Source organism: Myotis brandtii, unplaced genomic scaffold (genome assembly GCF_000412655.1).
Source record: "Myotis brandtii unplaced genomic scaffold, ASM41265v1 scaffold192, whole genome shotgun sequence".
NCBI lineage: Eukaryota > Metazoa > Chordata > Mammalia > Chiroptera > Vespertilionidae > Myotis > Myotis brandtii.
This window is the reverse complement of record NW_005357159.1, coordinates 1,587,175-1,601,465: the sequence shown is the minus strand read 5'-3', so window position 1 is coordinate 1,601,465 and position 14,291 is coordinate 1,587,175. Positions and strand designations below refer to the sequence as shown.

The window sequence follows — 14,291 nt, the reverse complement described above, 5'->3', positions numbered from 1 at the left end:
AGCTGCCCTGGGTCTCGGCCGCTGTTGCCCGCCAGAGGCTGCGAGAATGGACCCAGATGCCATCTCAACGATCCAGCCCCCGCCGCTGCCATCCTCCTGTACCCCGATTCTGCCCGGGAGCTGAGCCCCCAAGAGAGGCAGGCGCCTTCAGAATGTACAGCACCCCCTCTTCCCCGGGCACAGGAAAATGGGTGTATTTTCACTCGTGCGTGTCTGGTCTGGGGGAGTCGTGGCCTTTTCTTCCCCCGTTTGGTGACCGTGGCATGAGTCGTGGCATCTCCTTCCATAGTCATTGCTGCCGTGAGGTTGAGTAGCCCTCGTCCACTCCCAGCCTTGGCAGGAACGATGGCCGGGCGTCGCTCTGCTTTTCTCGTCGAACAGCGTGTACCCGGCTTTTCACCGGGGTGATCCCAGCTAATCTCCCAGTGGAACGCCTTTAGCTTTTTTTTTTTTGGGGCGGGTTTATAGCATTCGCTTTCCCCTTAGTGACTATTCCCTCTGCCCCTGAATCAGACCCCTTGAGATCAGGGGTGGTGTCTTCACTCAGAATGCCTTGATTTTTGTTTTGTTTTGTTTTGTTTCCCTTCAGGGGTTCGTCCATTGCAGTCAGTACGGTCAGAGCCCTTCCAGGTCCCATACACAACATTGGCCTATGTTTGCGGTGTATGGCTAAGGAGAGGACTGTCAGGACAGTGTTTTATTTTCCATTTATCCTCTCGCACAGGACTGCTCACTAGGCATGAACGGCAGCGGCGTTGGGGTTGCAGCCCTCAGTCCATGGGTCCCCTAGCCTGGGAATAGTCATCCTGTCCCAGCTCCCGGACAATAATGCGTTGGCAGTGTTAACCACGGGCTCTGAACCTCTATTTGAACCAAAAGGGTTTCTTTTATTTTTAGTTAAAAACCTTGTTCTCCCTATTTAAGAAAAAAATAATTCATTTAGGAAGATCATTTCATTGTTGTGGGGGAAAAGAAAGCAATATTTATTTAGTGTCTCTTCTAAATGCCTTCAATTTTATGACCCTGAAATCAGTTGTGTACCACTCCCAACTTAGATGTTTTATAAGACTAATAATCTACAGTAATCATAGGTTAGACTATTTCGTGCGATGTGAAGCATCGCTTAACAGTGATCTTCAGATGCTTTCACACGGTATTATAGTAATTTTGGTCGTAGACTGCAGATGCTTTTCATGTATGCCGCACTTCCCTTGTGCCTCCCAGCTGGGAGAAGGACAGTGACAGTCATTGTTTGGGTACCTATTTTGAACAGTTTTTCGGATCTGAAATATCTTCAAACCTCTTAATTTATCACTTTATTATATACTAGAGCACCAGTGCAAGAGATTCGTGCACTGGAGGGAGGGGGGGGGTTCCCTCAGCCCAGCCTGCATCCTCTCAGTGTGGGACCCCTGGCTCCTCAGCCCCCCTGCAGTGGCTTCTGGCTCAGCAGCCCTTCCCCTGTGGGAGCGCACTGACCAAAGCGGGGTGGGAGGAGAACAGCTCCTGTGTTGAGTGGCTGCCCCCTCATGGGCAGTGTGCATCATAGCGACCTGTCATTCTGCTGTTCAGTTGATTTGCATATTAGCCTTTTATTATATAGAATAGGATGGTTTGAAATAATTAGGTGAAACATTTTAGTAGTTTGGCAGATATAAAGTTTCATTTAAGTAATTTCATGATAAAAGATTTATCCCCTAGAGAATTTATTACACTCATTCACCAGGTGATTTGTATGGTGTCCAGTTTTACTTTAATAGCTAACTAAAAAATCTTCAGTTTTCAGGGAGCTGTCACTTCCAGGATGATAGTTTTTTGGAGCAATTCAAAAGTCCTTTAATTTCTTCCTCTTCTAATTTATGAGACCTGAACCAGTTTTTAAAGGTTTTAAAGAGGTAAAATGAACCTATTAATTAACATAGTGCATTACATAAATATTTAGTGTCCATTTTGGTGATTTTTTTTTTCTTTCAATATATACTTTAGTGGATAACCATCACTGTGAAATACTGATAACTTGAAAGGTTTCTGAAGTTGTTATAACTATAGGAAAATTATTTACTATATTTAAACTTATTTCTTCATTCACATGCTTCAGCTCCTACTATGTGCTAGACACTGGTCTAGCCACTGAGATGAACAATTGGACAAAAATCCCTGCCCTCATGATAGAGTACATTCTACTTGGAGAAGGAAAAATACTGTCTGTGTGTAGAGAGAGAGAATATGTAAATACATACATATGAATGTATACATACATATACACACAATAAGTGTGTGTACAGGGTGGGGCAAAAGCAGGTTTACAGTTGTGAGTATACAAAACAATTTATTCTTGTATTATTTATTAATTTCTGTATTATTTTCCATATGAACCACTATAAACTTTTGCCCCACTCTGTATACACTATATATAGTATATACATATATGTTGAATACATATAAACTTGCCATATAATAGAAAGAGCTAAGAAAAAAATAAAATAGGGAAGAGGGACAAAAAGGCAGTTGGGTGTATTTTTTGATGGTATAGCTAGAGAAGGAAAACTCACTGACAAGTAAACATTAAAGACCTGAAGGAGTGAGCCATGTAACTCACTATGGAGAATAGCATTACAGGCAGAGAGAAGAGAAAATGCCAAGAACATGTCTGGTATATACTAGGACTTAACAGCAAGAAACCAACATGACAGGCAAAATGAATAGCTAGACTAGTTGGAGATGAGCTCAGAATGTTAACAGAGGCTGGTCAGTGCCTCGTTGGTTATTTTAAGGACTTTGGCTTTTATTCAGAGTGAGTAGGGAAGCCATTGCAAGATTTCAAATAGAGGTGTGACGTGAATTGGCTTACACATTAAGAGGATCATTCTGGCTCCTGTATAGAGAATGAACTGTTTCAGGGGTTGGAACAGAAGGAGGTAAGAGTAGAACCAAAGAGATCTCTTGGAAAGCTATTAAGAGTAATGGCATGACAAGATATTTTGATGGAATGATAGTCACTAAAGCTTGGAATGGATTCCAGAAAAAATAGAAATTTGAAACAATTGATTATAGGCAACTCTTTTAAGTAGTCTTGCTACAAAAATATAAAGCAATGAGGGATGTGGGGTCAGATAATACAGTGTTTGAATGCTGATGGAATAAGCCAGTGGAAAGAATAACTGATGATGTGAAAGACAGGAGGGAGACTGGGATATTCTTAGTGGATGTCTTTTAGTGTGCAAATGGACTTAGCTCTGGAAATCGGTATAGTGATTGCTGGTTGGCACAAGGGTTCACTTGAAATGACACTAGTCAGCATGGCTTTGTGTTTTCTCTGTCCATTTTCAGCTGTATGTGTGCAGGTGAAAAGTTGCTTTTAACCAGGATTATAGTTGAGTAGAAATGGTTGACAATGGAAGTTTAGCTGGGTACTGAGGGAAATGAAGCTATGAAGGGTTGAGAAAAAGTGGAAATGTGGTAGAGTCAAGAGATAGTGATAGTAGGTCTGAGAAATGGGGGAATTCAAAGGTTTGGATTGTTGTGTATGAGAAGGGTGAGCTGAACAGATAAGAGTGGTGGTTGGTGAATGAGGTATTTGTAATGGAGACTATGGAGGGATTGCAGTTATTGGTAAAGGCGAGGTCAAGGGTTTGACCAAAAGAATGAGTGGCTGATGGAGGGTGGAAAACCAGATCATTGGAGGAGAGGAGTTAATGAACTGAGGCTGTTAATAGGTGATTCATCTATGAACATATTGAACCAAGAATTATGACAGGAGTTGTAAAAGAGGGTGAAAGTTAGCCAACGTCTGAAATCCTCAAAGAGTGGGAGCAAGTGATCTGATGGTCAGTAAATGACAAAAGAAGTTGAATGATCTGAAATGCAAATGCTGAAACTTCTAGTGAGAAGGGAGAGATAATAATAGTCTGGGAGGAGCACTGAGGAGCAAAATTTCTTATCCTCCTCCAAGTATAATGATATTGAGGTGTGTGAGAAATACTCAGAGATCTACAAGGGGAGGCAGTCTGTCAGAAAAAAGAGGATTGAGGATCACAGTCATAAAAAAAAACCCAATAGAATGTTTTTGTCAGTAAGTAGTCTTGGCCTCAGGTTCTTTCATTACATATCGGAAAACTGGTGTATTAAGGCACTTTGGGGACTTGTTTACTTGAAATCACGAGTCTAAGAAAATTAAGTTCAATTTAAGTCTATCACTAGCCCAGTATTATAAAAGATTTTTAAATTCACTTTGACCTTAGCTACATAATCGGTGGCACTGTTAAATATCCAGACTTACAAAAGCTTTAAAAGTGAGTACAGTCTATACTTAGTTACTTTGTTTCCTTTTCTTTTCAGTGCTGTTAGCATAAAATTCATCTTGTCCATATTGCAAATTCCCAGATAAATGCAGCTTTTACTTTTTCTACTTTACCAACACAATGGTCAGAATCTTAGAAATTGCTATTTTCATCAATAGAGTCATTATAGTGAGATGGATAGTTTTATTCATGTACTACTACATGAAGTAATGCTTAGTTTGAGAGAGTGAGTAAACATCTTTAGCATGTGTATTATATCATGTTTTTCCATCTGCTCTTTTTCAGTTTTCCTGGCTGTTACTATTTTTCTCATAAGAGCTCTAAATTTAGTTTGCTTGGTTAATTTTTTCTCTCCCCCTACCCCCTTGAGATTGGATTAAATGTATAAACTCGGGGAAGGTTGAAATCTCTAGTGTTATTATTCTCTATGGTAAAATCTCATTCTGTTTGTTGAGTCTTATGTTTTTCAATGATATTTTAAAAGTTGCCTCACATTTGTATGTGTCTTGTTAAGTTGATTCCTAGATCATTTCTTTTTTGTGTGATGATGGAAGATGGTGTTTTTTCACTAATTCCAGATAATCATATCGGAATATAGGGATAATTTAAGTCCTCCTATCTTTTTTTTAAATTTTAAGTTCTTTATTGTTTAAAGTATTACATAAATCTCCTTTTTCCCCCATTGACCTCTCCCCAGCCTCTCCTACCCCCCAGCACATGCCCTCACCCCGCTCCAGTCTGTGTCCATTGGTTATGCTCATGTGCATGCATACAAGCCTTTTGGTTGGTCTCTCCTATCTAACTTTTATGCCTGACTTATTTCTCAATTAATTGCATTGATTATGCCATAATTTTGTTAATTTCTCTTTAACAGAAGAGCTGGATATTCCTACCTAGAATTATGGCAGATAAATTAACAAGAATTGCTATTGTCAACCATGACAAATGTAAACCTAAGAAATGTCGGCAAGAGTGCAAAAAGAGTTGTCCTGTGGTTCGAATGGGTAAGCTATTCCATGGATCATTTAAAGATTAAGAGATTTTAAAAGGAACAAGTTGGCTTCATAGTTGTCTAGACTTTTGCCATTAGTTTCTTTGAAATGTAAAGAGACCAGATTTTGTTTTGAATTTTTTATTGTTTTATGACTACATGATTCTGTTTCTTTTAAATTATAGGATAATGTATTAGTATCAGTATTTTTAAAAGTTTACTGAATATGAAGTCAGACCAGAGTTCAAGTTACTGATATTCTTACTGTTCTACAAAATCCTGTAATTATTCTAAGTCTTGGAGAAAGGATTGCCCATATGTTTGTATTTGATAATATTCTCATTTTAAAGAGCTTAATAAGAATCACTGTTCATGAGATTTTGCTATATTTTCAAGATAAAATAAATTTACAGCAATTCAGAATGGATGAATTGTTTGTAATCTTTAGAACTGTGTTAAAGTAATTGTAACTTTAAATGTACTAGTGAGGTACAGTGGGGCCTTGACTTACGAGTTTAATTCGTTCCATGACGGAGCTCGTAACTCAAATTACTCGTATGTCAAATCAATTTTCACCATTACAATGACACGTGATGCTGGGCTGATGTTGTGGCGTTCACTGTGACGTTCCCTGCGCCAACTCGCTGTGGGGTATCTGAAACTGGCTCGTAACCCGAATTTTAGCTCGCAACTCAAAGCAAAAAATCGGCCAAGAGACGGCTCGTATCTCGAAAAACTTGTTAGTCGGGACACTCGTAAGTCAAGGCCCCACTGTATAGGCTTACTGAATCTTAAAAGAGACTTTAGATGTCATCTATTATAGTCTTCCATGCTGTTCAGAAAATCCTTTATTAATATTCCTGTTTATATGCCAAGTTTAATTTTGTCTGTATATTAGATAACTACTTAACTTTTTTACATCAAGAATTTATTAAGGGAATGTAGCACACAAGACAATTCATGCTGCAGGGCAGGATGGATAAGGAACCAGCCCCACAATGAGGGGTGGGCAAAGGCCTACTTCAAGAACCAGCAGGCCTTGGAGCGTGGAAAAGCTGAGATTTTCGTTACTTAAGTAGAACAGTCCATCTCCTTCACAAACTTGTCTTTTAGCTTGCCTCTTACTGTAGAGCTCTCCCAACTCTGTAGATCCTGAATTACAAATGAAGACAGTTTACTGGTAAAAGCTCTTATTCTAAGAGGGCAGCAACAAGCCCGTATCAGCTACGTCATTATCAGACACTGCCAGGAAACATGGAGGCAACCTACAGGAGAAAAGGGTGAAAAGCTCTAAACCAAAGTTGATTCAGTACATCCACCTGCATGGGCCCAGGTGGAAGGCTCCCAAGCCCAGGTCCTGAGATATAGGAAAGGCGAGTGGCAGCTGCAGGTATTATGCTGACCTGAGCTGTCAAAGTCTCTCCAGGTTGCTCTTGCATGCAGTTGGAGAGCCCATGGCTACATGAGCCACAGCCCTTGGGAACATGCTGAACTACTTAACTTTTTAGAATTTCACTGATCTAGCTAACTTATTTCATTCTTTTCTCTGGTATACATTACCATTTGCAAGGCATATTTTGTGAATTAAATATTTAGGTCAGTCAGCTTAAAAATAAAACTTTTAGGATCTGCCACAATTTTACCAGCATATTTTCTTCTGCTGTAGTAAATTAAACAAAATAAATATATTAGAGTCATCTCCCTCTTGCCTCATAAGAGTATTTTTTTTTTTTGCCAGGAAAACTATGCATTGAGGTTACACCCCAGTGCAAAATAGTTTGGATTTCTGAAACTCTTTGTATTGGCTGTGGTATTTGTATTAAGGTAAGTGATATTTTATTTACCGAATCAAATTTATAACCTGAAAATGAAATCTGAAAATTCTGAATATATTATAATTGTTTTTAAAGAGGCAAAATATAAAGCAATGAATAAAGAATATAAATTTTGTACTTATATCAATAATCTAATATTATTGATTTGTAATTAGTCCAAATTTTTATTTAAAAGTTATCCTCCCTATACTCAATTTTGTAAAGCCATTTCCAACCAAATATATATATTTATATATTTTCCACCTTTTTATGAGAAGGATATTCTTCACCAGAACTGTTTGGAAATATGAATTCTAAAAATATGAGTTATATAACATACATTTTTTCAAGTCCATATAACTTTAAATTTGCAACTGTGGGGGTGGGGAAGTTAATCCTCACCCGAGGATATTTTTCCATTGATTTTTAGAGAGAGTGGAAAGGAGAGATAAAGAGAAACATCAACATTAATGTGAGAGAGACACATTGATTGGTTGCCTCCTGCACATGCCCTGACCAGGACCAGGGATCGAGCCTGCAACTGAGGTAGGTATGTGCCCTTGACCAGAATCAAACCCAGGACCCTTCACTCTGAGAGCCAAAACTCTATCCACTGAGCAAAACTGGCTAGACCTAAATTTGCAGCTTTTAAATAGAAGTGCATATGGCCAAAATTTTTCAATTTAACCTAATCTTTAAGTGCTTTTTCTGCTGTATTGTACATTCTTCTCTTATTGAGTTTATTCCATTAGTATAATTTTTCAAAATACCCCAAATTAGTTTTTGTTGCATTGAAAAGTTTAAGGCTTTTGACTTAAGAATTATGAATTTCCAACTTAAATTCATGAAAGATAATTAGGAGCCAGTTCACGAAGTTCTTAATTTAGGTGTTTTTATTCGTAGATAATCCATTTTAGAAAGGACCTTTACCAGAGTATGGATACCACCCTGTTACTTATTCTAATAAGCTTCATGTGTATTCTGCATTGGCTTCCAGAAAGAAAATACCTGAAAGAAGGTATTTTCCTTATTTTGAAAATATAAACAGGAAATATTTCTTCCAGCAAATACTCTTATATACCAATGTTCTCTGGTGCTGGAAATCTGATTTTGAGTAATATATTTTTAATTCTATAAAGAAAGAACTTTATTTTCTTTTTTCACTGCTGTAGGAAAATGAGGTTCCAAAATTTGGGGTATGCACTTCAGTGGCTGAAAAGATACTAATGTGATGTCTATTTTGGGGGTGAGGATAGTATATACCCGAAAATTAAAATGCTTATAATTCACTTCATATATGAACAGTGTGGATATTTTTTCCCTTGCAGATTTAGAGAAGTTTAAATTACTTTAGCCTATAAGTATTTTGTGTACATTGATGGAATAAAAAGAATTCTGTAAATGAGGGTAACTTGATTGGCAGAGAAATATCTCATGTAAAGAATTAATAGTTTTGTTTAGAGGGTAGTATTTATTTAGAGAGCAAAAGTTTTATTTGTTTAATTATCTATGTTCTTATAACATATAATGAGAACTCACTGAAATTTTTCTATACAGAGACTTTGAATTGGTCTCTGAGCTTACTGAACAGTTCTTCTGCTAAACAAATCTCAAATGTGAGATTATACTCTGGGATGTATCTTTTTGAAGTTATCTGTACTTCTGATAAGTTCCTCTAGCCACATTACCACTCTATACATTAATTTCAGAGAGGAAAGGAGGGGGAAAGAGGGGTAGAAACATCAATGATGAGAATCATTGGTTGGCTGCCTCTTACGCACCCCACACTGAGGATCGGGAATGTGCCCGGATGGGGAATCAGACCCTGACCTCCTGGTTCATAGGTCGACACTCAACCACTGAGCCACACTGGCAGGGCCACATTACCACTCTTAAATTAACCTCCAGTTCTTGCCATTCTTGTTTCATAGCCATTTATCTGATTACTAGTCAAGTATTATTTGAATAAGGTTTTTTATGAATAAATCTTTTTTATGTGAATTTACTCGGAATAAGAAACTTCATTTTCATATGGAAAGTTAAAAAACCACAGCAGAAAGACATTAATCCTTGCTCTAGCCAAATGTTATGCTAGCTGTTGTTGGGACATAAATAGACAAAAAAGGTATAATCCATGACCTTAAAGGACTTAAGGTAGAAACAGATGTATACAAAGACAGGAAGAAGGAAGTAGAGGGAAGGAATCTGTCATAAGCTGAATATGCAGTTGTATAGTACTCAATAACCATGTTTTATCTTGCCTTCTTTTATCTAATAACTAGAGGCCCGGTACAAAAATTTCTGGGGGGGGGGGGGTCCCCCAGCCCGGCCTGTGCCCAATCACAGTCTGGGACCTCTCGGGAGATAACGACCTGCTGGCTTAGGCCTACTCCCGGGTGGCAGAGGGCAGGCCCAATCCCTAGGTGCAGCCCCTGGTCGGGCTCAGAGCAGGGCTGATTGGGGAGTTGGGGCGCATTTGTTTACATCCTATCATGCACAGAGCAGGGCGGATCAGGGGGTTGGGGCGCTGCCCCCTGTCACTCACAGAGCAGGGCCCATCAGGGGGTGGGGGAGCTCCCCCCTATTAGGCACAGAGCAGGGCTGATCAGGGGGTTGCGGCGCCACCCCCTGTCTCGCACAGAGCAGGGCCGATCAGGGGGTTGAGGAGCTCCCCCCTGTCACGCACAGAGTAGGGCCAATAGGGGAGTTGGGGCACATTTGTTTACATCCTATCATGCACAGAGCAGGGCGGATAGGGAGGTTGTGGCCCAGTCCCCTGTCACTCACAGAGCAGGGCCCATCAGGGGGTGGGGGAGCTCCCCCCTATTAGGCACAGAGCAGGGCTGATCAGGGGGTTGCGGCGCCACCCCCTGTCTCGCACAGAGCAGGGCCGATCAGGGGGTTGAGGAGCTCCCCCCTGTCACGCACAGAGTAGGGCCAATAGGGGAGTTGGGGCACATTTGTTTACATCCTATCATGCACAGAGCAGGGCGGATAGGGAGGTTGTGGCCCAGTCCCCTGTCACTCACAGAGCAGGGCCCATCAGGGGGTGGGGGAGCTCCCCCCTATTAGGCACAGAGCAGGGCTGATCAGGGGGTTGCGGCGCCACCCCCTGTCTCGCACAGAGCAGGGCCGATCAGGGGGTTGAGGAGCTCCCCCCTGTCACGCACAGAGTAGGGCCAATAGGGGAGTTGGGGCACATTTGTTTACATCCTATCATGCACAGAGCAGGGCGGATAGGGAGGTTGTGGCCCAGTCCCCTGTCACTCACAGAGCAGGGCCCATCAGGGGGTGGGGGAGCTCCCCCCTATTAGGCACAGAGCAGGGCTGATCAGGGGGTTGCGGCGCCACCCCCTGTCTCGCACAGAGCAGGGCCAATCGGGGTTGGGGCGCTGCCCCCTGTCACGCTGATCCCGGTGCCGGGAGGCCTCGCGGCTCCGCTGATCCTGGTGCTGGGAGGCATATTCCCCTTTTACTATATAGGATAGAGGCCTGGTGCATGGGTGGGGGCCGGCTGGTTTGCCCTGAAGGGTGTCCTGGATCAGGGGGGGGGACCTGCTTGGGTGCCTGGCCAGCCTGGGTGAGGGGCTGAGGGCTGTTTTCAGGCTGGCGGGGGACTGAAGCTCCCAACTGCTCCTTTTTTTCTTTTTTTTTTATTCTGGGCCAGCTTTAGCTCAGAGGCCTCGGCTGCTGAAAGCAGGGATCTGGATTGTTTGGGTTCTATAATCGAAAACCTGTTTCAATTCCAGCTCTGAGATCCCGGCTGGCTGAAAGCAGGTTTCTGGGGTTTTGTTTAGCTTCTATATTTGTAACAATGTTTCAAACTGCAAGCTCAGAGGCCAGCAGCCGCAGGCGGGGAACGTTGGCTTCCTCCGTCACTGAAGCAAGCAAGCCTCATGTTCGCTTCAAGCTGCCTGGCTGCCGGCCGCCATCTTGGCTGGCAGTTAATTTGCATATCGCCCTGATTAGCCAATTGGAAGGGTAGCGGAGGGACGGCTAATTACCATGTTTCTCTTTTATTAGATAGGATGTAAACAAATGTGCACAAAACTTCCAAGTTCTGTAGTTTTTCAATAATTATTAAATGAACATTAAATATCTAAGATTATGGCAGTCACTAAGGGTAATGCGAAATTAGTTGATACAATTTTTGCCTTCTAGAAACTTTTAAGGAAATAAAAGGAAATGAAAAATATTTTACATCTTTGGGCAACTCCATGTTGAGAAGATTGCTTATAAAAACTACTTAATCTTTCCATTTTAGTCAACTGTTTATTTGTAAAAATTAACACAAAATTCATTCTTTACTTTAAATAACAGAAATGCCCCTTTGGCGCCTTATCAATTGTCAATTTACCGAGCAACTTGGAAAAAGAAACAACACATCGATATTGTGCCAATGCCTTCAAACTTCACAGGTATATTTTCAAGTAAACTTTCTTCTTTACTTCAGTAAAATGCATTTGGAATTTTCAGAGATATGCAAGACTGGGAAAAAACTGTATTATCCATGCACTAAAGAGAAATACAATATTATAACATCACAGGGAATCATATTATATATGTCAGTTGTTTATTCTGGCTAGCATTAGAGTTACCTGGGGCTCTTTTTAAAACTAATGCCCAGGTTTCAGCCCAATTGAGTTACGTCCTATCTCTGGGTGAAAAGTCTGGACCTCAGTAAGTTGTAAAAGCTCCAAGATGATTCTAATATATAACTGGGGTTGAGAATCACTATTGTTAATAAACCTGTATTCCCAGAATGACTTTTAAGGAAACTTGTCCTTGATTTTATTTATTGATTTCATGATCAACAGAGAATATTACTCCGAACTTGGACATATATTATTAAATTACAGGAGTCCTTTGAGGGTTTTTATCTGCTAAACACTGATATTTTTAATCTGGAAGTCTAGATTTAACTAATAAAAAGGTATTTCTCAACCTGCCAGCTTTAAGGGGCCTCCTGCAGCAGGGAGAATGAAGTGGAATATTTCTGGTTGATGTGGCACTTCTCCCTTGTAAGTAAGTGGCAGGAAAACAACAACAACAAAAACAACAGTGTGAGGTTGCACCTGCTATGATATTTTTTACCAAAGCATTTTTTTATTCATTAAAACTGAGCCTTATATGCAAAGAATAATTGTTACTTTAGTACAGACTTTGAATAAATAAAACTTGGAGTAATATTGCCATAGATGCATTTCTAACAATTAACAGTTTAAGTTGATCTTGGCTGGGGTTTTTTCTAATAGCCAATAATATCTGGCATATATCTCTTAGCTTAATGGATGTGTGTGGAGTGCAAGTGTATTAAAGTATGCCATTCTGATATTATGTAGCTTTTTCTGATTTTTATTATTTTTGTATACTTTGGCAGGTTACCTATCCCTCGTCCAGGTGAAGTTTTGGGATTAGTTGGAACTAATGGTATTGGAAAGTCAACTGCTTTAAAAATTTTAGCAGGAAAGCAAAAGCCAAACCTTGGAAAGTACGATGTATGTATTACCACCTTATAAAAAATAGATAGCTTGGGTTGGTTTTGTGAGACTGAAAGAGAGTGTATATGTCATTTTGTTTTGTTTTATTTTGCTTTTGTTAATCCTTACCCAAGGATATTTTTCCATTGATTTTTAGAGAGAGTGGAAGGAAGGGGGAGAGACAGAGAGAAACATCAATTTGAGAGAGATACATTAATTAGTTGCCTCCCACATGCACCCCGACCAGGACTGGGGATCGAGCCTGCAACTGAGGTAACATGCCCTTGACCAAAATCAAACCTGGGACCCTTCAGTCCACAGGCTAACCAATGCTCTATCCACTGATGCAAACCATCTAGGGCTGTGTCTATTTTTTTTTAAGTTATTTTTAAAATTATTTGTGGAATTAATGCTAAGAAACTATACATAGATGAAACTCCTTCATTTTTTAATTAAAATCTGTTGGTGCTACTTATCTGATTATTCTGAGTTTTATTAAACTGTTATGAGTTGGTATACCTTGATTTGAAATTAAATCCTCAATATTAAGATTAAGTTAGAAGCCAAAAGTATTCTATTTGGACACATGTTCTATTTTGTGTAACAGTCATCCTCCTTGCAATTGTATTATTAAATTAAATTCAGGTAATTATATTTATATTTCTAGGATCCACCAGATTGGCAAGAAATTTTGACTTACTTCCGTGGATCTGAATTGCAAAATTACTTTACCAAGATTCTAGAAGATGACCTCAAAGCTATTATCAAGCCTCAGTATGTAGACCAGATTCCCAAGGCTGCAAAGGTCAGTTGCTTTTTAGGAGGAATTTATACTTTATAGATATTGATGGAGGTATAAAAAAATATATCAAATTAAAGCAAAGATTGAAGGGATTTTAACATTGAATTTAATTTTAATATTGGAGGAAAACAGTAATGACTGTTTTTGGTATATTATGACAGGGGACCGTAGGGTCTATTTTGGACCGAAAGGATGAAACAAAGACACAAGCAATTGTATGTCAACAGCTTGGTAAGTGTTTATTTTGTGTATGTGTTTTAATAGGTCCTAAACTTTAATTATAAAACAAATGTCTTTATATGGATGATTGAAATACTAGAGGCCCGGTGCACAAAAATTTGTGCACTCAGGGGGGTCCCTCAGCCCGGCCTGTGCCCTCTCGCAGTCTGGGAACCCTCGGGGGATGTCCATCTGCTGGCTTAGGCCCGCTTCCCAGGGGATGGGCCTAAGCTGGCAGTTAGACATCCCTCTGGCAGCCCAGGAGCCCTCGGGGGGTGTCCACTTGCCAGCAGGGAGCAGGCCTAAGCTGCAGTCGGACATCCTTAGCACTGCTGAGGAGGCGGGAGAGGTTCCCACCACCACCGCTGTATTGGCAGCCATTAGCCTGGCTTGTGGCTGAGCAGAGCTCCCCATGTGGGAGCTCACTGACCACCAGGGGGCAGCTCCTGCATTGAGTGTCTGCCCCCTGGTGGTCAGTGTGTGTCATAGTGACCAGTCATTCCCAGTTGTTCTGCTGTTAGGGTCAATTTGCATATTACCCTTTTATTATATAGGATAGAGGCCTGGTGCACGGGTGGGGGCCGGCTGGTTGGCCCTGAAGGTTGTCCTGGATCAGGGTGGGGATCCCGCTGGGGTGCCTGGCCAGTCTGGGTGAGGGGCTGATGGCTGTTTGCAGGCTGGCCA

At 40.7% G+C, this 14,291-nt stretch overlaps 1 protein-coding gene and 1 long non-coding RNA gene across 3 annotated transcripts in view; one reads left to right on the top strand and one right to left on the bottom strand.

Moving 5' to 3' along the window:
* ABCE1 (ATP-binding cassette, sub-family E (OABP), member 1) overlaps positions 1-14,291 on the top strand; it is a 30,607-nt gene that overhangs the window by 375 nt on the left and 15,941 nt on the right. For both annotated transcript variants that reach the window (XM_014538516.1, XM_005864870.2), the window contains exons 2-7: positions 5,176-5,305; positions 7,031-7,116; positions 11,427-11,524; positions 12,487-12,604; positions 13,254-13,391; positions 13,550-13,619. In XM_014538516.1, the coding sequence (XP_014394002.1) occupies positions 5,203-5,305; positions 7,031-7,116; positions 11,427-11,524; positions 12,487-12,604; positions 13,254-13,391; positions 13,550-13,619 (613 nt within the window). In that variant the 5' untranslated portion in view covers positions 5,176-5,202. The remainder of the gene's footprint in view (positions 1-5,175; positions 5,306-7,030; positions 7,117-11,426; positions 11,525-12,486; positions 12,605-13,253; positions 13,392-13,549; positions 13,620-14,291) is intronic.
* On the bottom strand, positions 6,204-6,782 carry LOC106725852. The gene is made up of 2 exons (XR_001361851.1): positions 6,696-6,782; positions 6,204-6,557 (listed from the first exon to the last, which is right to left on the bottom strand). It is a non-coding gene; the product is annotated as an uncharacterized LOC106725852 (long non-coding RNA).